The sequence below is a fragment of the Neopelma chrysocephalum genome, unplaced genomic scaffold (assembly GCF_003984885.1).
Source record: "Neopelma chrysocephalum unplaced genomic scaffold, ASM398488v2 Primary Assembly neopelma1_67, whole genome shotgun sequence".
In the NCBI taxonomy this organism is placed as follows: domain Eukaryota; kingdom Metazoa; phylum Chordata; class Aves; order Passeriformes; family Pipridae; genus Neopelma; species Neopelma chrysocephalum.
The window spans coordinates 993,920-1,020,904 of NW_020897726.1; the positions used below are offsets into that span (position 1 = coordinate 993,920).

The 26,985-nt window shown below is 38.7% G+C and overlaps 2 protein-coding genes across 4 annotated transcripts in view; both read left to right on the plus strand.

Annotated features, from left to right (window-relative positions):
* Positions 1–132: 132 nt before the first annotated feature.
* On the plus strand, positions 133–16,142 carry STEAP2 (STEAP2 metalloreductase). The gene is made up of 5 exons (XM_027684780.1): positions 133–294; positions 4,468–4,989; positions 6,659–7,186; positions 8,928–9,092; positions 15,338–16,142. Exons 2-5 carry the CDS (start codon positions 4,498–4,500, stop codon positions 15,620–15,622), a joined length of 1,470 nt encoding a protein of 489 aa, XP_027540581.1. The 5' UTR covers positions 133–294; positions 4,468–4,497; the 3' UTR covers positions 15,623–16,142.
* An 8,569-nt stretch (positions 16,143–24,711) lies between these two features.
* LOC113968341 (GTP-binding protein 10-like) overlaps positions 24,712–26,985 on the plus strand; it is a 53,400-nt gene continuing 51,126 nt past the window's right edge. For all 3 annotated transcript variants that reach the window (XM_027684841.1, XM_027684840.1, XM_027684842.1), the window contains exons 1-3: positions 24,712–24,839; positions 25,131–25,193; positions 26,542–26,607. In XM_027684841.1, the coding sequence (XP_027540642.1) occupies positions 24,723–24,839; positions 25,131–25,193; positions 26,542–26,607 (246 nt within the window). In that variant the 5' untranslated portion in view covers positions 24,712–24,722. The remainder of the gene's footprint in view (positions 24,840–25,130; positions 25,194–26,541; positions 26,608–26,985) is intronic.

Below are 26,985 nucleotides of genomic sequence, written 5' to 3' on the forward strand. Positions count from 1 at the left end.
GTGCCGGGGCCCCACGGAGCGGAGCGGAGCGGCCCGGCCTGCCGCAGCCGCAAGGGTGCCGGGCAGCCGCCGCCCCGCGGCGGGCGGGCCTGGCAGCACTGCCCCGGCTGTGCCCGGGGGGCGGAGGGGCCGGGCGGGCGGTGTCACGGCGTGTTGTCGTTGCAGCTGGAGATGCCGGCCCGGACCAGGGCCCCGCCGAGCTGCCCTGCGCTGGATCCCCGCTCCGCGCTGCCGCCCGCCAGCCCGCCGAGGGGGCGCCGGCCCGCCCCCGGCCTCCCGCCATCCCCGCGCCCCGTAAGTGCCCGCCCGGGCAGGGGTCACACATCCAGTGCCCGCCCGGCTTGAGCTTGTTCGGTTTTTTCTTCCAGCAGTTGTTTGTCCAAGAGCAGTCTTTCACGAGTTTCACCGTCTGGCTGACACAGCGCTATGGTGGTCTCACCTTATCTTAAGAGCAAATGTCAAATTTACGTAATTTCTTTTATTTTTTAGAACTCTCAAGGCATATATTTTGTAAAAGAAGGTTGTTTTTTGTTGTAGTCTGTTCCTGAACAACCCACCTCAGCTACTTCTTGTCATCTGCTTCTTATTTACAAACGGATTGCTCAATAACTTGATGTAAAATCTGTCCAAAGGCTGAAGTTAGGCTAAAAAGTCTTTGCTTTCCTCAGTCCTCCTCCTCCATTCTTTTAATAGAATGTGCTAGTCTGCCTGTCTTGTCCTCTCTTGAGTTCTCAAGATGTCGCTTTAATTGGCATTTTAAACACCAAGAGTTGGTTTCATATGTCTGCTGACTTTAAAATCTTTATCCTTTACTCTCAATTTACCTTTTTTGACTTTGACCTCACCTTCTGTCTCCCTGTAAAAGGAATTTCATTAAATTGCCATTCACAGTTAACTTTTCTGCTGAGGGCTGAAATAAAGAAGACGTTTAACACTTTGTCCTACTTTGTATCACTTATCATTTGTTCCTTTTCCTCTGAAGTTATAAACTTTGCCTTCTGTCTTCTGTTTTTTATTGTATTTATGGAACCTTTACTTGTTACCATTTATGTTCTTTACTAGTTACAACTCACTTCTGTGCCATTGTTCTAATTTTATCCCTACACGATAGCACTGTCTTTTTAACTTTTTGTACTGTTCCGTAGCCATGCACACAAACCTTTATTTATTTATTTATTTATTTCTTGTGTGATTTTTCAGATCGTTAAGGCTCCCCTGTTTTAGTTAAAACAGTCTTACACACTGTTTCCTCTGAATTGCCATTGTGGATTTAATATAGTCCCTTTCAGTTACTGCTAGCTCTCTGCTCTCTTCCATCTCTTGGATTACTTGCCTTAGAGTCATGTCAACCTGTTCTCTGAGGTTTTTATATGAAGTCTGTTAGTTTTATTCTGTTACTCACATTGTATTTTCCTTAGAAAGGGAGAGAGAAACTTCGGCCAGTGGGCCAAATTAGCTCGCCAGAGTAATTCATCATCTCCAATTCCTATATGTGCACTCTCCTAAGGATCCTTTGGACTAAAACTGAAAGTGGGCTGCAGCAGGTTAAATGGTACTGGTGGCCCATTTCCTCATGGTTTCCTTTCAATCCCAAAGTTTTGCAGCACCTTCGTGTCGTATGGAATGAACTGAAGTGGGCCTCTGTAATCACATGGTGAACACATGCATGTTCTGTCATATCCAGTTATATCTCTTATCTGATCAAAATACAGCCATTCTCATTATGTTCCTAGGTGTTAATCCATCATGGTGCAGGAAATAGTTTGGTCATGTGTTAGATACATTCCAGGTCACATGGTAAGAAAGAAGTCAAGGCTTTTTTCAGTGCGTACATAAAAATCTCTGTGGTCTGCCTCTGCCAGAAAGATTCACTGTTAGAATCTTTTCTTGGAATACTAACTTTGTGGTCAGTTTCATGTATTGCTTTCCATCTTTAGCATCTGAGTTCAGTTTCAGTGAGTTCTTCCCTTCTAGACAAAGCTGAAATGAAAAGTACCCATTCTTTCAGTAGCTTCCTCCAATTTCAGAAACACAGAGCTACTTTTAATTGTGGGAGGTTGTTCACCACACATGCTGTATTCCTAGCCAATGGCTGGGTAAAGTGCCCCACTGATGATTAGGTAGCATCATATCACCTCTTGCATGGTGGCTCAGGAAGAGGTTCATTTGGTTCATCCTTTCTATGTGTTCTGCTTTTGATTGCTCTCAAGACAGCAACCTTGTGGATCTCTTTGCTGCTTGTTAGCCTGCCTTCCCTCATTGCCTCCTTCATTTTCAGAATTCATTCCTGTTCTAAAGTTATATGGGGTTTACCTGGCAAGGCTTTGGTAGTGGGAGGGGGGGTGGAGTGCTATAGGGGTGGCTTCTGTGAGCAGCTGCTGGAATCTTACCCTGTGTCTGAAGGGGCAGTGCCACCTGGGTCTGGGAGGGACCCACAGCTGGCCAGGGCTGAGCTCACCAGCGATGGTGGTAGCACCTCTGGGATAATATAGATAGGAAAAAGAAAGAAAAAAGTAGTTGTGGCCACAGAAGAGAGGAGTGAGAATATGTGAGAGGAACAACAATGTAGAGACCAAGGCCAGTGAAGGAGGAGAAGGAGGTGCTCTAAACGCTGGAGCAGACATTCCCCTGCAGCCCATGGTGCAGCCATGGTGGAGCAGCCTGTCCCCTGCAGCCCTGGGAAGTTCATGGTAGAGCAGAGAAGGGAGGAGCCCCACACCAGTGCAAGTGGATGCCCCAAGGAAGGCTGTGACCCTGTGGGAAGCCCTCTCTGGAGCAGGCTTCTGGCAGGACCTGTGGAGAGGTTTCCTGGTAGGACTTGTGACCCTGTGGGGAACCCCTGCTGGAGCAGCTTGTTCCTGAAGGACTGCAGTCCATGGAAGGGGGCCACACTGGAGCAGTTTGTGAAGAACTGTAGCCTGTGGGAAGGACTCAAGTTGAAGAAGTGCATGGAGGACTCTCCTGTGGGAGGGACCCCATGCTGGGGTAGGGGAAGGACTCCTCTCCTTGAGGAGGAAGCAGCAGCAGAAACAGCATGTGGTGAACTGACCAGCACCTCCATTCCCCATCTCCCTGCGCTGCTTTGGGGGAAGAAGTGGAGAATTGGGAATAAAGTTAAACCCAGGAAGGAGGAAGTGGTGGGAGGAAGGTGCTTTTTTGGGGATTTGTTTTGCTTCTCATTATCCTGCTCCAATTTTGATTGGTAATAAATTCGGTTAATTTCCCCAGGTCAAGTCTGTTTTGCCTATGACAGTAACTGGTGAGTGATCTCTTCCTGCCCTCATCTCAACTCATTTTTATTACATTTTCTCTCCCTTGCCCAGCTGAGAAGGGGAGTGATAGACCAGCTTTTTGGGCACCTGGCTTTCAGCCAGGGTCAAGCCACCACGACAGTGCAGAACCACTTACGTCATAACTGTGGTTTCATGTGAAGACTTCCCTGCTGGGGGTTGTTTTTTAATGTCTTTGTTACAGCTTTATTGCAGTTCTGTGACCACTTCTCTCTAAACATATAGTGGTTATTTCTTTTATTTTTTAGTGAGCCTTAGCCTCTGTCCTTCTTCTAAGCATCCCTTACTGCACTGAATTTGAGTCTTAAAACTATCTTCCCTTTTATTATTGCACGAAATCTGTCTTTTCCTCCCATTAGTTTTTTGTGGAATGCTGTCCCATGTGTTTGTGTCCAGGACTTATCTTACTGACCTGGTCAGAAATTTCTGTTGAGCATATTTGTAACCCATGGCCTTGGATCCTTTACCCTTGCATCCACAGTTAATCCTTATTCCTCCTTGGCCAGACCTAGCAGTCTGACCTAGAAATGTCATTAGTGATCTCATGACTAGGCCTTGATAAATTTCCCTTGTTGTCTTTGCCATTGGATCCATGTGGGCAGCCCATTTCCCAGGCTGACAGCTGGATGTCTGTCATGGTGATAGCCATGACATTTGCAGCTTTGAGACTTTTGCATCCCTTCCTTCATGACCAGTAGAGGATATCACAATAATAACCTGATAAGCTTTTAATGGAGTTCAACTTCCGTGAACTCACTGTCCTCATGCCAATCCCAGGCCAGCACTCTCTACTTTCTAGCATTTTCCATAATTATCCAGTTTTTCTAACATATTTCTTCTCATTTTTCTGTTGACTGTTGTGGTCTAGCATTCCAAGGCAGTGGAAGATAGGGAATAGGAGAAGATGGAAGAAATATTATTTACTAATGGAGCTGTATTATTGAAGTGCTTGAAGTGTTTTATATTTCTTATTGCTCCTTCTATTAGTGACACATTGCAAGACAAAATTGAAGAGCACATACTTTATTAAGAAGAAAATATAATATGGAACTTAGAACCAAAGATTTTGTTTCCATAGGTGTTTATGGATTCTGATGCCTCATAATTGTATGATGTTGCATTTTTCCTTCTGTTGTTTTCTCTTTTTCCTTTTCTCTTCTCCCCTCACCCCCCAAAGAAATCATTGTAGGTTTGGTGTCTTGGAAATATGGAATCAATCTCTATGATGGGGAGCCCCAAGAACCTCAATGAAACTTTTCTACCAAATGTTGCTAATGGTATCAAGGATGCCAGTAAGGTCACAATAGGCATCATTGGAAGTGGAGACTTCGCTAAGTCATTGACAATTAGACTCATCAGATGTGGGTACCATGTGGTCGTAGGAAGCAGGAACCCTAAACATGCTGCTGAGTTCTTTCCCCATGTGGTTGATGTCACTCATCATGAAGATGCAGTAGCAAAAACAAACATCATTTTTGTAGCCATACACAGAGAACATTACATCTCTTTGTGGGACCTCAAACATTTACTTGCTGGTAAAATTCTGATTGATGTCAGCAATAATACAAGAGTAGACCAATATCCGGACTCCAATGCAGAGTATTTGGCATCACTTTTTCCTGATTCCCTGATTGTCAAAGGATTCAATGTCATTTCAGCTTGGTCACTGCAGTTAGGACCAAAGGATGCCAGCAGACAGGTAAGTGGTATTATTGGTATAAATTTAAGTTGTAAGATGCAAATGACAGGAACTGAATGTAAGCAGCCAGAACTCATGGGATTCATTCTACCTGACTTAACGTACCTAATATCCTGGGTGGACCTTTAGCCTATGTTTTAATAGCCAATAAAATTTTCAGAGTCGAGTTCATCCCCTTGTAAGACATATAGACTAAGTGGTCCGAATTTTTCCCTGAGTTGCCTGTTTATCTTTAAAGATTGCAGGGGAAACATGGATACAATCTTAGAGTAGACAGATGACCTTTAAATGACTACAAACAGATGAGAGGAGTTGGTTCTTAATGTTTTCCATAGGAAATACGTTCACGTGTATCCTTGTGCTTTATACAAGGATAGAGACAGTCTTTCGCAGTATATTTGAGTTTCAGTATTGGGATAAACTATTGAAAAAGATGCATAGAAATCTGAGCTCCTGATCCCAGGGCTTAGGAGTCAGCTGTTCTAAAAATACTTGCTTCAAATAGCAGCAAAGGGATTGAAAGAAATTTTGTAGCTTTTAGTTGCCCCAAAATCATAAATATGAGGAAAAAGAAGGAGGCACACATGTTTCTAAGATTCATTAGATCCAGGACTACTTGAGAACATCATGTTCAAATTCCTTCCCAGTATGTTCCCCAAATCCATCCTGCATATAGAAAAGGCATCTTTATGTTTTTCATGCTTTGCTGAAGTCATACAAAGAATTTAAGCCTATTCAGGAATCGAGTCCTTCACAGCTTTTATGGCCTCTGAGAAATACATGAGAAATGACTGGTGTAATGTGACTACTTTGAGAGATTAAATTGAGTTTTCTGACTCTTCATGTAGATTTAAATGGAATGCAATTAATACAGAATTAGCGTAATTTTAAAAATAACCTCGCCAGACTCCTTTTATCCCCTTTCAGAATAGCACTGCACTGTAAGTAATTCACTTCTGTCAAAACAGATCATGTTTGCTCTAATGCAGATGATCAGCAAACAGTGTTGGGCAAACTATAGCCCACTGTAAATTTTAAAAGAACCTTAAAGTACTTTGTAGCAGTGCATTTTTTCACTGTGTAATAAACTGGTCTCTAGAACTAGTTATTATCTGGCTTCTAGTTTTTGTCTTTGCTGATAAACATTCAAATCTGGAATCCGTGGAAGTTTGCATTGTGAAATGAAGCTAAAATTATTATATATCAAGAGATTACATAGTTCTCTGCTTTGCATTCTGTTTATGCTACAGCTGTTTTAGGGTCATCATTCAAGATTCCTGTATTTTTGAGAGAACTTGTGATTTTCTGAAATGCTTTTAGCCATTGTTTCAAGTTCGATCCAGTCCTATAGACATTTCGGTATGAGGGGTTTCAGTGTGCAGATTGCAGGACATCCCACAGTCAGCTCATCAGTTACACCAAGATAAAGCCAATTTGTTTTGTTTACTGTTTTGCTAAATCAATGGGCATATTTGCACTTTGGCTGGATTTTTATGTGATTTCATTCTCATCTTGGTGATATGAGGTGGGATAACAGTGTACAGTTTTAGCAGTAGTGTCATAGTTTTGATCTGAAGGACCTTAAGGTTTTTGTGGGGTTTCGTTGGGGATTTTTTACCTTTGAGTCTCTTTCTGTGACTACAGACAATTGCCTTGACTTTCTCAACAGGTCTATATATGCAGTAACAATGTTCAGGCTCGCCATCAAGTTATTGAGCTTGCCCGTAAGCTCAGTTTTATTCCTATTGATGTGGGGGCATTGACATCTTCAAGGGAAATTGAAAACTTGCCTCTGCGACTGTTCACCCTGTGGAAGGGGCCTGTACTGATTGCTATTAGCCTGGCAACATTTTTCTTCATCTATTCCTTCGTCAGAGATGTAATCCATCCGTACATGAGAAACCAGCAGAGCGACTTTTACAAGATTCCCATTGAGATCGTGAACAAGACTCTGCCAATTGTTGCAATCACTTTACTTTCTCTAGTGTATTTATCGGGACTTATTGCAGCTGCTTACCAACTTTACTATGGCACTAAGTATCGGCGGTTTCCACCTTGGCTGGACAACTGGCTCCAGTGTCGAAAGCAGCTTGGACTGCTCAGTTTCTTCTTTGCAACAGTGCACGTGGTGTACAGCCTGTGCTTACCCATGAGGAGATCGGAGCGGTACTTGTTCCTCAACCTGGCGTATCAACAGGTGAGACAGTCTTTAGGTCAGTGAGCCAAAAAGGCCTTTGCTGTGTGCATATGGCTCCTGAATACAATATATATGTTTTCTTAGTTTTTTCTAGTGTTTTCAGCACAGAATGTAATGTGTTATGCACAGCTGGTGCCAAATAAGGAGACTAAAAGAAACATCTGTGCATTTTGCTCAGCTTGTGGGTCAAACTGCAGTCACATTTGTGTGGTAGGGGGAGTCAAGGACGTGTCCTACTGAAAGTCCTGATAGTAATATACACAAGGAGAATATAGGATAGACAGGATAAGAGCAACAGCAGGAAAATTCTGAGGTATGTTCCTCTCTATGTATACTTAACATATGGGGGAAGTATGTATATACTTCATAAGTGCATTTACAAGTATGAAAAGTATAAGGGTAGATACATGTACCCCTACAGATACATCTATGTTAAAAAAAAAGGAAAAGAAAATGCTGATACTTTTTAACATTTTGGACCAGTGGTAAAAGGACTTTATTCATTTAAAATTCTGTGAACATAATCTCTTGCAGGCAATAGAGATTGACTCACAGTTCCCAGGAACAATTGGTCTTGCATAACCCTGAAACAATCTCCGACAAATCTGTCATCCTTTAGAAGGGGGTCTGACTCTCCTGTCTGTCAGTGAGGCAGCTTACTGTCACCTTTAAAGTAGCTGAGAAGCAGCACTGCCAGAAAAACAGCATTGCCATTCTGCATATAAAATCTGTGGGAAAGAGAGGTGTGATAGAACAGAAAGGAAAATGCACTAAGGAAATAAAATTGAATGGAACAAATTAACAGAGATTGGGTCCACAAACTCTGAAAGGGCTAGCACGAAAAACTGAACTTAAGGGAAAGACAGGAGGGGCAAAACTATGGAAGACAGCAAGAAACTATAATTGTTCACACTTAGAATTAGTAATACTAAGGGATCCACTGACGCTTTTACTAAGAAATTACTTTTAATGATATTGTAAAACTCTCACTTGCTCATATTGCTAGTGAACCTCTTTCAAGGCATGTCATATTGCAATAGTCCACCTGAAAGTGGAAAATAATTTAATATCCAAGCTTCTTAATTGTTAAGGTCCTGAGTTGTTTCTTTTTTCTGGTAAGGCTCTCTAATGAGAACCCTGAGACTAGCTCAGCTGGTTAGAGCCTGGTGCTAATAACACCAAGGTTGTGGGCTCAATCCCTCTGTGAGCCATTCACTTAAGAGTTGGACATTTTGGGTCCCTTTCAACTCAGAATATTCTGTGTATCTGATGTCAGTAGTGAAAGAGACAAACTAGCTTGGACTAGGGAGATAAAGCAAAATTGGGAAATTATGCTAAACTATTTCCAAATGTAACAAACTAAAAACAAATCGCAGGTTTATTCAATTTGTGTACAGAATTTAAATTTGCAGGGTCTGAAGGATACATCTGCTTTTCTACTGTGCATAGGAATGTGCAGAATTACCTGATTTTATAACAGAATTGTTGTAAGTGGCTTATAATGTTACATTTTCGTTTAACATCTAAATTTCCTTGTTTAATATATTTTTAATCTAGCAAGAGCCAGTCCCAGCAGTAAGGAAATAGTTGTTTTTCTCCGAGACATGAGGAAACCTCTGAAGTATTTGACCCCATTTTATAGTTGTCCTGCCACTGTGGACTTTTAAGTCTGCAAAATAACTTCTGTTGGTATTTTTAATATTCTGTAGAATAAAGTTCTTCCTTTTTTCTTTTTCATCAGGTTCATGCAAATGTTGAAAATTCTTGGAATGAGGAAGAAGTGTGGCGAATTGAAATGTATATTTCCTTTGGAATAATGAGTCTTGGATTGCTTTCTTTGCTGGCAGTAACTTCCATCCCTTCAGTAAACAGTGCCTTAAACTGGAGGGAGTTCAGTTTTATTCAGGTATGTTACTTTTTGAATAATGGGGTTTTGTTGTTAACAAGAATTCTTCGATCATCATCACGATCACAAACAAAAGCAAATTGCAACATGACAAGAGCTTTTTTTTCCTCTCTGGTAATTTAATAAAAACAACATATCCTTACTTAGCAAATATATTACCATGGAGGCACATTAAGCATTTCATAAATGTTAGAATAGGACTTTACATTTTACACTTCTTGGTCTTAAATAATCAACATAGCTAAGACCAAATGATCACTAATCTATTCCTTTTCCAGTGTTAAAATTTCTTGCTAAATTCAAATTAGATAAATTTGGACAAACTTGCTAAAGGCAGTGATACTGATGGGATACTACTATATGTAGATGCACACAACTGTTAAAACTGAAGACTTAATTTGTCCTACAGGATTTTTATTGCACAGCCCTCTGACAGCCATGGTGTCATTGATTTAGTTTTGCTTCCCACAAGTGAGGGACTTGATACAGCTCTCAGCTGCATTATTTCCATTAGCTGAAAATGTAAAATGAAAATTTGTAAAACATAAAGTTTTGTTTATTAAAATCAGAGGCTTTTCCAGGCCCTGGCACACCTGCTGCCTTCCTTCCTCAGATAAATATCTACAACAGGCAGGCTTAATCAACATAAAATAATGAGAAATATTGGCTTTAATAAACATCTTAGTATTTGCTTCTACACAAAGTTGCCATTAGTTTTAGGTAGCAGTCAGGCATAGGAAATTTTATTAGGATTTGGTCTGATGAAAATTTCCTAAGTGTGTACAGTTTGGGGTTTTGTTATGTTTTGTTTTGTTTTCTGACTTTGACTTCAGTACTGTAGTCTTAACTCAGTCTTCTCTGATTAACAGTTTTTTCAGCATAGCCATTGTAATAATATTGCCTAATTCTTAGTCCTGTTCACTTCAGAACACAGGCACTGACTTTACTGTTCAGCGCTTCAGTTGCACTTTACAGACATTTTAAAGGGAGTGGTGGGGAACTCTTCAATGGCTATAGGTGTCTGAGGTCTTCTGTCTGTAAGGTAATGTCTTCCCTTCCCCTTGGGTTTCCGTTGCTGGAACACTGCAGGTAGACCTACAAAAAGTTTGCTGAAAAGTTTTCCAAAGTAGAATTATCCTGACAGAACTGTCTATCCACACTCCTGGCTTTGAGCCTTCAGAGCAAGTAAATACCCAATTGTATTGTTACAACATCTCTGCCATCTGGAGTTCTCTGTGTGTGGACAATGGTACTGCTATTGGGTGATTTAAAACATTAGTGTAAAAGGGAAAAACATGTTTTCACTCGTGAGTGACATGATGTCTTTATCCAGTAATGACTTCCAGACACAAACACAGCATTATTTTTCCTTTCTCAAATTTCCAAATTTTGGGCTTATGTGACTGAATCAACCCACACAACAAGCATAATGATGTATATCTGCATGGGCATTTTTTATTGTATCATATTTACTGCAGTTATTTCCACTGTAAACAAGTCAAAATAGTTCCAAATTTTAACAAATATGAACTCTAATGAATCATCTATGAGTATTTTGCTCTGGAGGTATGTTACAGTTGAAACTGCATTATGTACTGAAAAGAACTGGTATTAGTAATTAATTATGATCATTTGCAATTTTTAATCACAAAAAACACTGAACTACTAAAAATTTCCTTAAAGTTAATGAATATTAAAGATACTTTACTTTGTCATTAATTACTTCTCAGGATGTAAGTTGTTCTTCATTACTTGTCCAAAAAAATTGTCTTTTTTTTTTCAATCAGAAAACAGACTTTCACTGATTCCTTACTAAAGTAAAAAGAGTCTGTATTTCTGCACAACCTTCATTGTACCCAGTATGCAAGTAGAACAGATAAAACATCATAGTAGTTACTGTCTTTTATATTTTTCTTCTACTGATGTGCAGTAAGATGAAGCAAATTTGAACTTCATTTTCTCAATCTTCTCTTAAGTCAGAGGGACAAACAATGGAACTACTAGCCCACCATCTCAATGCTGCTTTTCTTTTAGCTGGGAAAAGCAGTATGTTTCTAGCTTTAGTCCTGAATCTCAGATGATTTGCCACAACAGTTGCTGAACTTCTTTTGCTTCTGACGGATGAAGAATCAGTCAGTCAGCACACTCAGACGGTTTCTCAGCTCGGCACTTCCCACCGAGAATAACATACTATTGCTTGCTCATCTTAGTAAATGCAGTTTCATCAAAATAAGGGTCTGGCCTCTTCTGAAGAGTTTTACCACTAGGACATATTCAGTCTTAAGTCCTACTAGGAAAATCTGAATTTATTAACATATACAGTATAGACTATTTTCTAGCCCCGTTCCAGTAGTACAAGCCCTAAGTAGCATCTCCCCTACCCACAGTGGTTCAAACCAACTTTACCACAGTCTTCCTAATACTGTAAAGAAACCCCAGTTGTGAATGTTTTTGCCCAGAAATCATTGTTGTCTTTGATATCCCAAATTATATTTTGGAGATGCCTCCATCTTGCCTAGCCTGGCTTCACAGCACAGGTGTCAGGAGCCCCAAAAATTCCAGCCTGCGTCATCAGGGAAAAAGGACTTTGAGAGGACAAGCAGTGCAGGTTCCACTCGTTCCCTCAGAGTATAAATATGAACAAAGTAAGATATGAGAAAGTTTAATAGTGCAAAAGGAAGTTACTGTGTCAGTCCTAGAGGGAGCTAGGAGACCAGCAGAAAACTTGGAATTGCTGCAGTACAGAGCTGACTACTGTACAAAACAAAGATCTGATCACTTCATCATGATTCAGAGAGAAACACTCATAACATCTGGATAGAGGAGCCACAAAACGAGGCAGTGATGAAGAGTTTGCTCAGTAGGAGATCCTAGATGATGGGCACTTAGAATGAAACTTTGCAGGCATTGAAGCTTGCTGAGGAAAGCAGCAGGGAAGAAAGCTGGGGCTGATAAACTAATGCATTGGTTTGCTTAAATGCCACTTCAGTACTCTTCTTTTTTTCTTCTAAACATATTTGGATAAGGAACAAAGATAGACATGGACAAGAAATACAAAAGAATTCATATTTTGCCATAGCAGGCAGAATAAACAGCCTAAACCAACACACTGCAAACAGAAAAAGGAATTTATTGAAACCAGTCCTTGAGCAGTCACATAAAATACAAGGAAATGGGGAATGTGGTTTGCAAGCAGTGCTGCACTGGACCTTCAGTCTTCTGAGGGAAGTTAAACCGTAAATATATAATGTAAGCATTAGTGACTGCTGCTTTTGTTTTCCAGTCTAAAAGTTGAAGTCCAAAACCCATCACTCAAAGTGGCAGTGGACAGAGCAGACTGGTTTTGAAAGCTGAGCTTTATGTTTTTTAGCAAAAATCAGCACAACTCGACCATTTATGTAATGGGAAGCTGACCTTTTGTAGACATTCCTTTTCTCTGCTAGCACAATCCTAAAGCTTTTTGGAGACAGTATTACTAAAACTTTTCTTGTGCATACGCTTTGAGGAAGGGCTGCCCTGCCTTGGTTCTCCCACAAGAATAGGATACTTCTTCCCCAGAGTAGAGAAGATTGAGGCCTGAGTATTTAGCAAGTTTATGGGTAAGATTCCAAGCAGAGTTGCTACCGGTGGTTTATAAGTTTAGCAGTATCCTGTTACTAGGGGAATCCAGTGTATATCTTGCGTAAATGTAGACTTTAGAAAGTACCTTTTGTAAATATAAATTGCTTGGAATTATTCAACCACTGTGAAGGTAGAAATTCCTGAAAAAGATTTGCCCTACAGCAGATTATTGTCTCAATATATGTACATTTTTCTGGTAACATTTTAGGGATTTTTCTCTTTCATCTTTTCCACTCCTCTAACTTTTGTTGTTTCTTTTCCCAAACAATGCCAGTTTGTCCAGTATATTAGTAGTCCTGGCTGGGAATCTCCCATATTGGCTAAAAGACTGATCAGGAAGGAAAAGAAACAAACCAGGGAAGACCTAGAGAAAAGCTAAAAGATTGGAGAATCCATAGGAAATGTGCTAATCTCTTACTCAACTTTCAGGAAACACAGTATTATGGAAGATAAGGAAGCAAAGCAACCAAAGATATTCTTGCCCTTTTCCCAGCAGCCATCCTAGAGCCTAGGCAGAGGGTTCCCAAGATTTACAACTGATGTTGCTGCTCTCTGTCCTATGTGAATTTACCAGTGAAGAAAAAGTATTGCTTCTTGCTGCTTTCAGAAGTCCTCTGCTTTTAAAGGAGTTATCATCCAGTTCCTGGTGGCAGTAATTAAGGGCCTGGTAGAAGAAGATAGCACTAGTAGCTGACAGAAGCTCCTATAGGAATGTCTTTGTTAGATTTTTAGATGTGTGGTTGAAATTGTCCAGTGCACACTAACACATGCCCTACCACCACTTCAAAGAAGCATGCCACAGGGCAAAAAAAAAAACAACTTAATAAAGGTGCATCGTTTTTCTTGTCCTTGTGTTGTTAGTTCAAAATATACTGATGTACTTCTTAGCTTCCATTCTGCCATTAGATAGAAAGACTTGTATAGATGTCTCAAAACTGGAGCTTGCAAATTGAATTTAAATAAGCACTAAAATTAAAAAAATAAAGGGAAATGACTCTGTAAGATTTCCCTTTTGTTTCTTTTTCAAGAATTGTTATAGTTCTCATCATTAATCCTGATGAAGAAGTGAAGGATATGATTCACTTGTGCCCTTCTCCCTGTTGGCGGTGATATAACAACTATGAATTCAGAACAGTCATACCAGCAAAAATCTGCAATAACATATTAAAGCATCAGATTCGATAGTATTGTTTTCTGTCCAAACTTCTTACCAGAGCTTCCGTTCAGATACCGCATGTGCCATTTTCATATCTACAAGTGTTACTCTCAGTGTTTCTTATGGAATATTTTGGCAGCAAATCGTTCTTTTTTTTAAAAAAAGTGTGCAGCATATCTAAAGCGTAACAACAAGGCCCTGAAACCATTGGCAAAAAAGGTGCATAAATACTGGCAAGTCAACAGGGTACCAATCCCAAGAAATTAACAGAAGTATTTTCCTTTTATACTATTATATCTGGGAATCCTTGCAAATGGTATTAGACATTCTCCTTTCCCTAGAAACTGCTTAATCTTGAAGTAGATGGAATTATTTCTTTTACTACCTATTATAGACCCATAGGCTGCATTTTTCTTTGTGTCTTCATTTACTGGAATTAAACAATACCTTGGTAGCCGCTTACCTTTCTTAATAGTCTTTCTCTGTTTCAATAATATTCTACAAATGTTTCCTAACATTTGTAGTTGGTCATTACATCAGTTTGGGCCAAAAAGAGGTTTTTTTCATTTGATCACCAGCAAAAGTCAAAGCATAGTAGTCTTTTTTATCATGGTTTGGGAAAGTTAATACTTTAATAAATATTGAATTGAAATTTGACAATTTAATAATTGTCAAGTCTTCAGAGCATTACAACTACAGGGTCCTTAAAAAGGCAGATTCACAGAAACAGTGACCCCTATTATCACCACCTTCTGTGGCATGCTCTAGGTAAGAGGTCCTCTGCAGGGTGCTGTGGGAACCTTCTACTTCACCTTTCATCCAGCACTGCCCGTTTATGATAAATTGCATCATTGTTTTGTGCTGTTATGCCCAAGCCCTGCAGTTCAGATATCCCCGTTAACCACTTGGGAACAGCTGATGGAGAAAAGTAAGGCATGGTTTATGCTAATGTCAGACAAGTGGGTGCAAGCCTTTGTAAGGAAGAAGTAAGCTGCACATCTCAGAGTGATAAAAATCTGCAATGTTAGACCCAAATCCCTTCCAGCAGAATTGCATTGTTTCATAATAAGGCATCTTGGAAGTGATCTATTCTCATAGTTAAGAAACAGGAAACTTAATTTCCAATCACAATGGATGTTGTTCCAGTAACTACATTGGAGTTGTTCCTTATTTGCATACATATCCTGAAGTTGACTTCCATTGCTTAGGATTTGGGCAGACATCATTTCAGTTTTGACTGAAAGGCCTATAGATGTTAGCAGAGATACATTGTAAATCAGTGCTCAGTTCAGTCTGTGATTTTCAGAACATGTGAACTTACAACCACATATTGCTAATTTAATATAGTGAATAGGTAAGAGATTTTAACATGTCTAATAAATGTTAAAATAATGGGTTAGAGCTGTCAGATGAAGGACCAAGTACTATTATATCTCTCTTTTTTTCCCTGTTTTCTCTTTTTTCAAAGTCGACACTTGGATACGTTGCTCTGCTTATAAGTACTTTCCATGTATTGATTTACGGATGGAAAAGAGCTTTTGAAGAAGAGTATTACAGATTTTATACACCACCAAATTTTGTTCTTGCCCTTGTTCTGCCTTCCATTGTAATTCTAGGTAAGATCATTTTACTTTTGCCATGTGTAAGTAGGAAACTGAGGAGAATTCGAAGAGGATGGGAGAAAAGCCGTGTTATAGAAGAAGTAAGTGGGTCTGTTCCACATCTCTCCCCAGAAAGGATAACTGTAATGTGATCATATTTGTTATCACTGTTGTACATGTTTGAGTTTTTTGTCATAAACTTGTATTTTTAGAAGTTTCGTTAAGTAGGAGTAAAGTCACTTGCTTGGCATATGGTACAAGCTATGATACTACCAAACTATGAGAAGTTTATAACTGGATGACTATTACTTCTGATAACTACAAAAATATTTTTGTTTTGAATTACAGAGAGCAGATTATTATGAAATCAGAAATTTTTTAATGTTCCTTTCCACAGTTACATCACAACAGTATTTTATTATAATTATGCTTTTCAGATACTTCTTTGACTTAGAGCATATGCGTCAGAGTGCTGTTTATTAATACCACATTTTCAGGGCAGTACTTCTTCTAGTAAAACCACACTTCTGTTACTGAGTTCAGAATATAGATAAATAATTTAGGACATAATCATGTTTTGAAACAAATTAATTTGTAATGATCACAGAATCATATAATCACAGAACAGTTTGAGTTGGAAGGGACCTTAAAGATCATCTGGTTCCAACCTCCCTGCCATGGGCAGGGACAACTTCCAATAGACCAGGTTGCTCAAAGCCCCTTCCAACTTGGCCTTGAACACTGGCAAGGGATGGGGTATCCACAGCCTCCCTGGGCAACCTGTTCCAGTGTCTCGCCATCCTCACAGTGAGGCATTTCCTCCTAATAACCAATCTAAACCTACTCTCATTCAGTTTGAATCCATTCCCCCTTGTTCTGTCACTACACACCACTGCCCTCTCCAGCTTTCTTGTAGGCTCCCTTCAGGTACTGGAAAGCTGCTATAAGGTCACCCCTAAGCCCTTTCTTTTCCAGGCTGAACAATCCCAATTTCATCATAGGAGAGGTGCTCCATCGCTCTAAGCAACTTGGTGGCCCTCCTTTGGACTCACTCCAACAGGTCCTTGTCCTTCCCATGCCAGGGACCCCAGAGCTGGATGCAGCTTTGCAGGTGGTGTCTGTAGAGGGACAGAAATCACCTCCCTTGCCCTGCTGGCCACACTGCTTTTGGTGCAGCCCAGGATACAACTGGCTTTCTGGGCTGTCAGCACACATTGCCAGCTCATGTCCAACCTCTCATCCACAAACACCCCCAAGTCCTCAGCAGGGCAGCTCTTGATCCCTCCATCCCCCAGCCTGTATGGATACCAGCGGTTGTCCCAGCCCAAGTGCAGCACCTTGCACTTGGTCAAGTTTATTGCACATGTACAGTTTATTTATTTCTTTGTGGTTTTACACCATTCCATGATTTGAATATGCAAACTCAGTTTCAATTATGGTGTGATTGTACATCTTGTAAGCAAATGGTATTGCACTAGTAGTGTAAATTTTTTTCAAAGTATTACATAGGATTTTAGACCTTTGGCATCTCTTTATTTACATGCATTACATAATGAAGACTCAAAACATGCTATACAATTATAGAAAGATATGTGTGCAAGTAACTAGTTTTTGATTTTTGAATGATTTTGAAATATCAGGAAATATTTTAAAAACAAAAAGAAAAACTGAGAATTCAGCAACAATAAAAATCCATTTTCACTGTGAAACTTCCAGTATGTTGGAAGCATCACAATACTCATGTTCTGTATGTGTCTACACTGGAGTTTCTGTCATTACATATGAATTTCCCAGAGTGTGTCTTAAATTCTTAGTATCTTCTTGTGCAAATCCAATCTTCTATTTTTATATAAAGGTCTAACTTTTACAGTGAGTGTCTCTGGAATATGCCTGAAGTTTTGAGAAACAAAATTATTATTCTTATACTTAAAAATTAATTTATCTCTAAAACTTGGCATTTGCATTTCCTGATGGATTCTAAATAACATTCACAATTATTTATTACTACTGCTGTCAGTAGTAATTTCTCTTCTCTAACAAAATAGCCAAACTCAACTCATACCTTCAGGCTACTCCTGCTTAATTGGCAAAACTTTTATTTCAGTGGATCAGAATGTGTATTTAGTCCTAATTTCCTTTACTTGTATGAAAGTCTATTTTTCTTATCTATATTTGCACTGTTTAAGATCTCTGATTTTCTTAGATGAGCCTTCATTTATTATTTATTACTTTGGAAGAATTTGTCATAATCAATATCATACATCAGAAATATACAGTACTTAAGCTTGAATTTATTCTTAAACATCACTAGTCCTGTAATCTCATTATCTCTGCCTGTAGAGAAACCAACAGCTCCACAGAAAAAGAATATTCTAGAATCCAACTCTGCCCCCAGTTACACCAACCTAAAGCAAAAGAGTTCATGTCAGTTGTTCTTAATTTCATTTCAAATTCAAAATATCAGCAACAATTTTATTTTCATTCTAGTGTCCCAATTACCCAAAGTTGTGTATATCCTGTATACTTGCTGCAAATCAAGAGACAGTGGAATATTCTTTCATTTTAAGCATGTTCAAATCTAGAGATGAAAACTAAAATATTTGCATTCTTTTTTTCCAGAATTAAAGCATCTGTATATGTCTTTAAACATGTTTTGTATCAAATGAGAGGTCAGTAAATTCTTTTTGAAAATGGAGGTTTGTGAAAACATTTTTTGGGGGAAAAAACCCCCCCACTATATGTTACATGTGTCGACCGAAATTTAATACCTTTTTCAATTCACAAATTTTCAATTTCAAATAGTTGGAAAGCTCAGATTTATCCTCCTTTATAAGCTTTGAGAATGGAGTCAATTGGAAGGAAAAAATAATTTTATTTCACCATTTTTTGAAAAGTAAATGATAATAACAGATATAATTTGTTAGGCTAAGGTCTTTGAGACTTGTCTCCAATAGCTGACAAGTGGCAGATGTTTCCAAAAAGAAAGCATGTGTCCAGTGACTTTTTTTCCTGGGATAACCTCTCAGCCTCTTGGAGATCAATAATTTAGGAGTTATTTGAGACAGGTGCTGCCTCTGGATTACTGTATTTCCTAGGTATGTCATCCAAAAATTTATCAAACTTTTTTAGAAATTTTAAAGTTTCCCATTTTTTTACAGAAAAATAAAGAAAAAGAAAAAAAAAGTTCAATAAAACTATCAAATAAATAAAGAATGTTTACATTCTTTATTTTTTCCAAAACCAAATCAGTTTGTTTCAGGGTACTTATTTTATTGTTTCTCCTCCAATATGCAGCTATTTCAGTGATACTTTAGTGATACACGAGTACAATACTATTTTATCAAACATTCTAGACATTAAGTGAAAAACCTGTCACTGCTAAAGACAGATGAGACCCTAAACTAGTACAAATGAGATTTTCACATAAAAATGAAGAACAAGTGACAATTACAATTTCTAACTTACTTTGTCTGTAAATACATTGCAGTACCAAAAGCTGTCTATTTCTTGAAAGGCTTGCAGGATTGAAGTTCCTGGACTGTTTCCTACTCCATTATTGCAGAGCGAAACCACAAAAAGTTGAGGCATTGTGCTTCAATCCTTTAAATAAAGTTTATTTAAAAAATCTTAGAATATACAAAGTCTTGGAGAATTTTAATGGGATAAATACCGTGCTGCATTCTACCCCAGTCCTGTGCATGAAACCTGATTAAAATCACTAGAATGGGATGGTATAACTGACAGCAGAATTTTGTACCTCTGAACAGATTTAGGGAAGAAATTATTACCATTAACAATCTAACTACATTTCAAAATTAAATATGCTGCTCTTCTTTTATAGTAATTTTACACTTCTGTAGAATGTGTAGTAGTGTAGTAGTCATGTTCCCTACACTTATCTAATTATTTTGGTGCAATAGTGATAATGTTGCAGAACTAGGATATTGTTCTAATTGAAAATTACTGTCAAAGTCCATATATATATTGTACTGTAACGCAACCACTGACAGTATATACAGAAATGTATTGGCCCTCTTTCCTATGCAAAAAGTTATTAACTCATTAAATTTCTTCAAGAATGTTTAAACTGTTAAATTTTAAACTGCCAAAGGTGTCTGGAGAGAATAATGATGTGTCATTCCTTTTTTCAATCTGTGTGTAGAAAATTAAAAATGTGTTTTAATTTTATATGTTACTTGAAAGGTTGAAATATTGAAGTATTAATAAATAGATAATATTTTTAGATCAAATATATGAAGACATTTTGTGAAATATTTGTGCTACAAAAATTATATATGATTTCCTGTTAGGCCATGTATTTACTTCTAACTGGAATAACATGTTGACTTGTGATTTAATATTTTGTAGTGTTTTTTAAGGACCAATTCACTTTAACAAGACACTGTTAAGTCTGAAGGTAAAATGACACTCATGCATTTACCACACTTTGTATCATGCTTACGTTTAGTCACAAAAGGGATCTTTATTCATGTGACCAAACACATTGATCTCTGTAGAAGAACTTACCTTAGGACTTCTCACTGGAAAAAGCCCTGAGACTAATAGTTTAGTTTCAATTGCCTAAATATAAACAACTAAATTAATGTAGACATCCTAGTTACTTAGGAGAATAAATACCTATTTTGAGGAATAACCAGCTAGAAAAATATTTTTGTGTAGCTTTATATAAATTGCTTAACTGCCTAATGAAAATAAGCAATGAAATGAGCTTTATTTCTATCCATTACTGTACATTTAAAAATGTAGTGCTTAATATGTGATACAAAACTGTACACATCATGTTGTAAAATGGAGACCTCTTTGTATTTATCAACAGGTTATTTGTTTTCTGTGGATATTAAGGTATTCTTTCTTAACATTGTCTAAAGTAGACATGTGTCTTTAATTTTATCTTACAATTCTGTTAACTGTGGCGACTGTGTACAAGTTAATTAAGTACCCATGTTCCTGAATTATTTAGAGATTAATTATTTGGTAATTGTTTTGCAAGTTCTCTCAATTGTGGTAATGGTTACTGTGAATTGGTGCCACATTTAACTTTTTGTTCCAACATTGTGAGTTATATGATGTGCGAACATGAGAAAGTACATTCATATTTTTATTTGGCATTAATTGCCTATAAAATAGTGTGCCTGTATGTTTGTGTCTATATGGTATTAGCTGCCCAACTAGCACTAAAGGAAATTACTTATTAATATAAGGTAATAAGTTCCTAAGTGGCTATAATTTTCACAGGTATGAATATAGTTAGGAAACAGCTTTCTTCTCAAAGTTAGATATATCAGGTGCATAAAACTTAGATAGATTTTTTCAGTATAATATTTTCATATATGCAGTGGTAATGGATGCACATGCATAACTTCTTTCAGACAGTGCATCTTCTAATACACAAGGTTTTGATTTCTTGGCCGTTCATCCTGTAGTATCTTCTGTCAATATAATGAGTAATGTTGAAGTACTGATATTGAATCGTTATATGATACTGCTTTAATTAATTAGATTACAGCCTTTAAAATAAGTGACACATTGAACTGACTTGAACAATGATCTCTATCATTATATATTTTTTCTCATGCCTTGCTGGCAGTGTCTTACAGTGAGCATAATATGTCTCCCATGTGTAATATTCTCTTTGTAGTTGTGTTTGTCAGACTGTTTGTGCTATCTCTCTGAACAGGGCTATTATAAATTATTAGTAATGCTCTTATCTATTTTTCCACAGACTGTGTTTTACACAAAAATCAATAAAAATCAATGTACGGTATTTTGCTTTTTCTTCTGTGCTTATGCAAAATAATTTTTAGCTTGTGTTTCTTTCTAATACATGGGTGCTCTGATAAACATTTTCTTTGAGAGATAAAACTTGAATGTGAGTTCATAAAAATATTCTAAGGGGCAATTTATTTCTTTTTCAATAGCTGGATAACAGATTTTTCACACAGACACACTGGATAGCTATATTCCATATCCTACTGTAAGATATTCTCCATACTTTCAGAACACACAAGTGAACACTACAGTACTATCAGGAGATATTCAATCCACTTTTCATTCCACAAACAAAAAGTTTGGCCATGGTGAGACTGATAAGACTCAAGTAAGTTTGCCAGGTGTCTGGTTCTTTGTATGAGAAAGCAATACTCTTTAAATGAGACAAACAGGTGAAGCACTTTGCAGTCCTTCATATGGAAATACCTAACTTTTTTTCCAAAGAGACATATGCCACCATAAAAGGAAAGAGGAAAACAATATATGAGAGGTAAAATCCTGCTCAGCTATAGATCAGCAGCATAAACTGTTCTGAGTTCAGAGAAGATGCATGAGTTAGTGGAGATAGCAGCATTTGCATTGCTTTCACATTAGGTTACATAGCCTTCCCAGATTCCCAAATGGAACGTAGGTATTTTTAAAATTCAGAATATTTAATATGTTTGTGCATCTCTCTATCTCAGTGATTGTTCTGTTGAATGTTGATACTACACCAGCATCTGGGGCCCTAAACTTACACCTTTGTCCAGCCGTACCTTGTACAAGAGCCTAAGTTGTCTCCTGTGACTTAGTGGGTTTCCTTACAATTATAACGATCAGTGTGAAAGTTCCCCTCAAATCCATACCACCCAATGACCTGAACACTGTACTTTAATAGTATAAGCAGGTAAATTCAGATGTTGGAAGCTCTGTTGACTTTACAAGTTAAGGGTGAGTCTACTGCCAGCCACCTCACAGGTATTTCCTTTATTCTGTGAATATCAAACACAGGAGGTCTGGCAGAACAGACTGAAAAAAAAAAAAGAAACAAGAATAAGAAGGAAGTCAAGGAGTCAACAGACTAATTCTTAAAAATACTCTGATTTGTGTACTATAAAGACCTCAGTGTCATATTTGATGAACAGTGCAGGTGGCTTTGGACAGAGTCTACAGGTTCAGTATAGCCAGGGAAAGGATATCACTTGACTAGAGCTGAAGACCCCCAGTGCAGCACATGAAAGGTGTATCCTGTATTGAGTAATAGTCCTTCAAAAGCTTGCAACATGATTTCTTAAGGCAGCAAATTCAGAGGGGTAGAGGAAATAATTCATTCAGCAAAGTCAGCAGGAGATTAATGGCAGACCTAGATTTGGAATTTTGATCTTCTAACACACAGCCGTGTCCTACACACACAGTCCTATGGTTTTTTGGAATTTAAGTTTGCCTCAAGAACAGAGTCTGCTGAACTGTGTCTTCACACCAAAATAGTTTGTCCTCAATCAAAACAAAAATCCTCTCTACGTAACTATTTTTTAAACATATTTCTTAGCATTTGTAAGTCTTAAAATTCAAAACTCTTGAAAGTAAAGCGTTGGTGTCTCAAATATTATCTATTACCAATGGAAGAGGTAGATGTGATAAAAACACAATATAAGCCTAATAAGGACAGAAAACTGTTAAGTAAATATTTTCACAGTTGATTGCAGGCTTTTGAGGATGGACATTTGCCATTTGCCAAGGGCAGCAGAATCCCTGTAGTCAAACTTGCACAAGTAGCTTTCATCCCAAGTTTTAAAAGCTTAATTTTGAATAAGGTGCACAGTGAGCAAATGGAGCTTTGCAATATGATCTTTGGAACAGTGAACCAACAAATGGCATGTGACCTAAGCTTATAATTTACAGACTAAGTTGCCCAATTCATGTATGTTCTCTATACATTTGTCATTCAAAACACAAGCAACAAAATTTCAAATCAGTTAAGCTACAATGAAAATAAATGGTAGTGCTTCTTTTTTTTAATAAACTTAAAAACTTCAGCTTATACAGCTTCAGTTACTATCTGGGCATCAACCAAAAAAAAAAAACGTATTCCGATTTGTTCATTGTTAACTGCCTGCAGACATATAAGCATTGTCAGTACAATTAATCTCAGATGCTTAATGGAAAATCTTGTTCCATCCAGCGTAAGCCCAGATACAAAACAGAATGTTCGCAGAAACAAATGTTTAATTAGAACATGGAAGGGCCAGTAAAATGGTTAGAGTAATGGAGAGATGTGTGTACATGGATGGATGAAAAGTGTCAAACACCAGCTCCAAGACTGGCAGCTGCATTATCACATCAGGTGAAGGCACTACATAATGTCCTGCAGGTCCTATCTTTGTATGACCTGTGTTCCTATGATCACAACTTGGGATGTTCTGTATGTCAAAGGGGCCATAGCATTTTCTAAATTAGAATCCTATACTATGCTAGGCTATATTTTTGCTGTCATTTTGGAGTTGAATAAAGGATGATTCTCTACTAAATACAGAGCGTGGATGGACATTTGTGTGTATATACAAATACAAAATATGTGGTATTGTGTATTTTCCCTTTGATGGAAAGAGAGCTCTATAGTGTATGTGAGTATTAAACATGATATGCATCACTTCTGAAGAAGGCAGGTATTAAATGGGAGGGGTGTAGAATGCAAGCTGGAAAGAATGAAAATAAGAACTGTGTTGATTACAGTCAGAGTCATAAAGGTTTCTTCCTTGTTTCTGTTATCAGTCCTTTTCCTATAAAAACTCTCTGGAGATTCAAACATCCATCTTAGCATTTAATAAATTTATTCACATATTCAAACGGCTCTTTGGAATCGGAGTAGTTAATTATTTGTTAGTGAAAACTGAGGATGGTAGCAACAGTGCCTGCAGTGGAAGACTTGGGATATGTACATATCCAAAGTTACATATGTGCAACTTGTCCGAAGTGTATCCAAATCCTATTAAGGGAAGGTGAAGTGAGGAGCCCAAGAGGCTCCTCATCCACGAATCCCGGCTGCCAACTAAGCTTCCCACACCTGCTCACTGTGGAACATATCCATATCGCCATATGCTTCTGTCCCTGCCTTTATTACTTTTTTGTATTGGTTTATGCAGAGAAAAGGTTCCTTTCCTCCTCTTCCCCGCAGCCAGGCTACCCCAGGCAGGACTGTCCTGTCTGGGGTTTGTCATGGTGGTCTCCCATGGTGTTTTTTTTCATGATTAGACGTTACGGATCGACCAGGCTCTCCCTCTCTGTTCCCTTCCAGTGGGGGCCCGGCTCCCGACACCCCGGCGGGGCGGGGCGGGGCGGTCCCACGGGCCGACCGAGCGCCCGCTGCCGCCTGCCCGGGAGTGCGGCCCCGGCGGGCCGGGCCTCGGCTGCGTGAGGAGGCGCCGCCCCGCTGCCATGGCAACGGCGCGGGCCGCGCTGGCGCCGCGGCCGGGCGGCACCACCATGTCCTCCCTGGCCGTGGTCGAGCCCCCCGCCCCACGGGCGGCCCCCCGCTCCCCGGGCCCCGGCCCCCCGCGCAGCGGCGGGGAGCGGTGCAGGAACGCCTCGGACACCGCCCAGGTGAGCTCTCCCTTGGGCACGGTCACCTCCGGCCAGGAGTCCCTGCCCTGCCGTGCCGTGCCCTGCCCTTCCTTGCCTTGGCTTGGCTTGACTTGGCTTGGCCAGGCCACTTCGTCGGGCTGAGAACAAGCCCTGGTCTGTGCTCCGCACACAGCCTCGATTTACCTATCTCTGGATAGATTCATGTCGGTTCAACGCGGCTCTTTCACAATTTCAGGTTTAAGCACCTTTAAACATAAATCTCAAAAAAACAAGCAAAGAAACAAACAGTTTAAAGTGTGACTTTTTCAGGATACACAGTTAAGATCAGTGGATTTGGATCACGTCATCAAACTACTCGAAGGTTCGGACTCAGTAAGTAACCCCGATAGCTCGTTATCTCAGTTACACAGGTAGTCATGGGGCATAGACAAATGTTTCATAACAGTTACTTTAGTACCTGCACTAAATAAATCCAAATGAGTTTATTATATGTAGCACAGGGGGCTGAAGCTACAGAGCACAAAGCTGAGTATTTGTTCTGGTATTTGAACACTTCTAAAGATGGTCATTGTAATAGAAAATACTATCAGTTCTGTTTTTGTATTAAAACATACACATATATATAGGGAGAGGTAAAATCCAGCATGACTTCACACAGGTACTTAAAAAAAATACAAAAGCATGTGCATTTAAAAACTAGACATGCAAAATTTCTAGCTCATCTGAGAAGTTTAGAGTACTGGAACCTACAGCTGAGAAACAGACATACATACAACCTTATAGAAAGTATGTAAAGAATTTATGTAATTTCCCAAGTTAACTGCAAACAATTCTCCAGGGAGGTGATGAAGGAGAAATATACCAAGTTGACTGTTGAAGAAAAAATATGACTGCCTAGGCACACAGGAAAGCAGCATCTCATGGGCTTCCACAGACTATTTTTGGTCTCCACAAGATGTTTTGGCAGATTCAATTCACTAAGCCATCAGTTAATTTTGATCCAAAATACAGATAATTTATATTCTTAAAACAAGAACTTGATTAAACCTAGCACATTTTAAGTTAATGCCCCAAAGATAAGTAGTTCATGTCTTTCCCCTCCCGTTTTTTGATGCAGAGCTGATAGAATAAACTTACTGACTGAAAAAAAATGTGCTGGGTATACTGTTTACTGCTTCTACAGAGAGCATAAGATATATGATAATATGTTGAAAGGATTCTGGGCTTGTAGATTCCTGATTTCCTGGCCTGCCTCAAATTGCAGGCGCTCAGAAGCACTGGAATGAATGCTGCACATCCCTGACACACCCTGACATATCCTCTCTTCAGTTGTTTTCAGCTTTGAATTTGAACGCTGTTTCCTAGTGGCACAGAGCATTCTAAGCCACTTAGATCTACATGTGTACACACTTCTGTCATGTGTGACATGGGTTTGGTTTTCTCAGTTGCTTTACACAGAATCCCAAAGAATTTAAGAGAAAGAACCTACACATTTGAACAAGAGTTTTAAAAAGCCTCTTCAGTTACAAGAGAACAGACTTCATACTTAGAAACTCCTTGATCAAGGAGTTAATTCTGCTGCAAAGTACTTTCAGAATTTCATTGTGTCTTGTGATTTTTTTAATTTGGTTTCCACTTTCATTTAAAAGGGATAAACATAATCGTTTAATGTTCCAAGGCAAACTGCAATTAAAACCTGCTTTTCATTCTTTTAATTAAGAAAGATTTGGAAAAAGAGCAGCTGAAAACTCTCAAGAAGGTAGTCAAGCATTTTGAAAATGGGATTGTATCCTTTTTGCCACTGTAGAATTCTGAAGTCATGGTGTTTTATATATGGTAATACTCTGATTTCTCTGCAAAGCATGGAGACCAGGGATGGTTTGTTCACATACATCCTTGTCATTGGCCTCCATGTGCACACTCAGCCAGGGCTGGTAGGTTGGCAAGATTCTTGGATACTGGATTCATGTGCCACAAAATTCAATAGAGGGATCTCACCTGTACAGTGGTTGAAAGTGTCCAAAATGTAATTTGTGTACTTTCCAGTCAGAATAGACAAGCATAATAATTATCACTATTTAAGAAGCAGCAAATAAAATAGCAATGGCTTCCAGTAAGGAGACATTTTAAAAAAAAATGAAGTCAAACTAATTTATCTGAAACT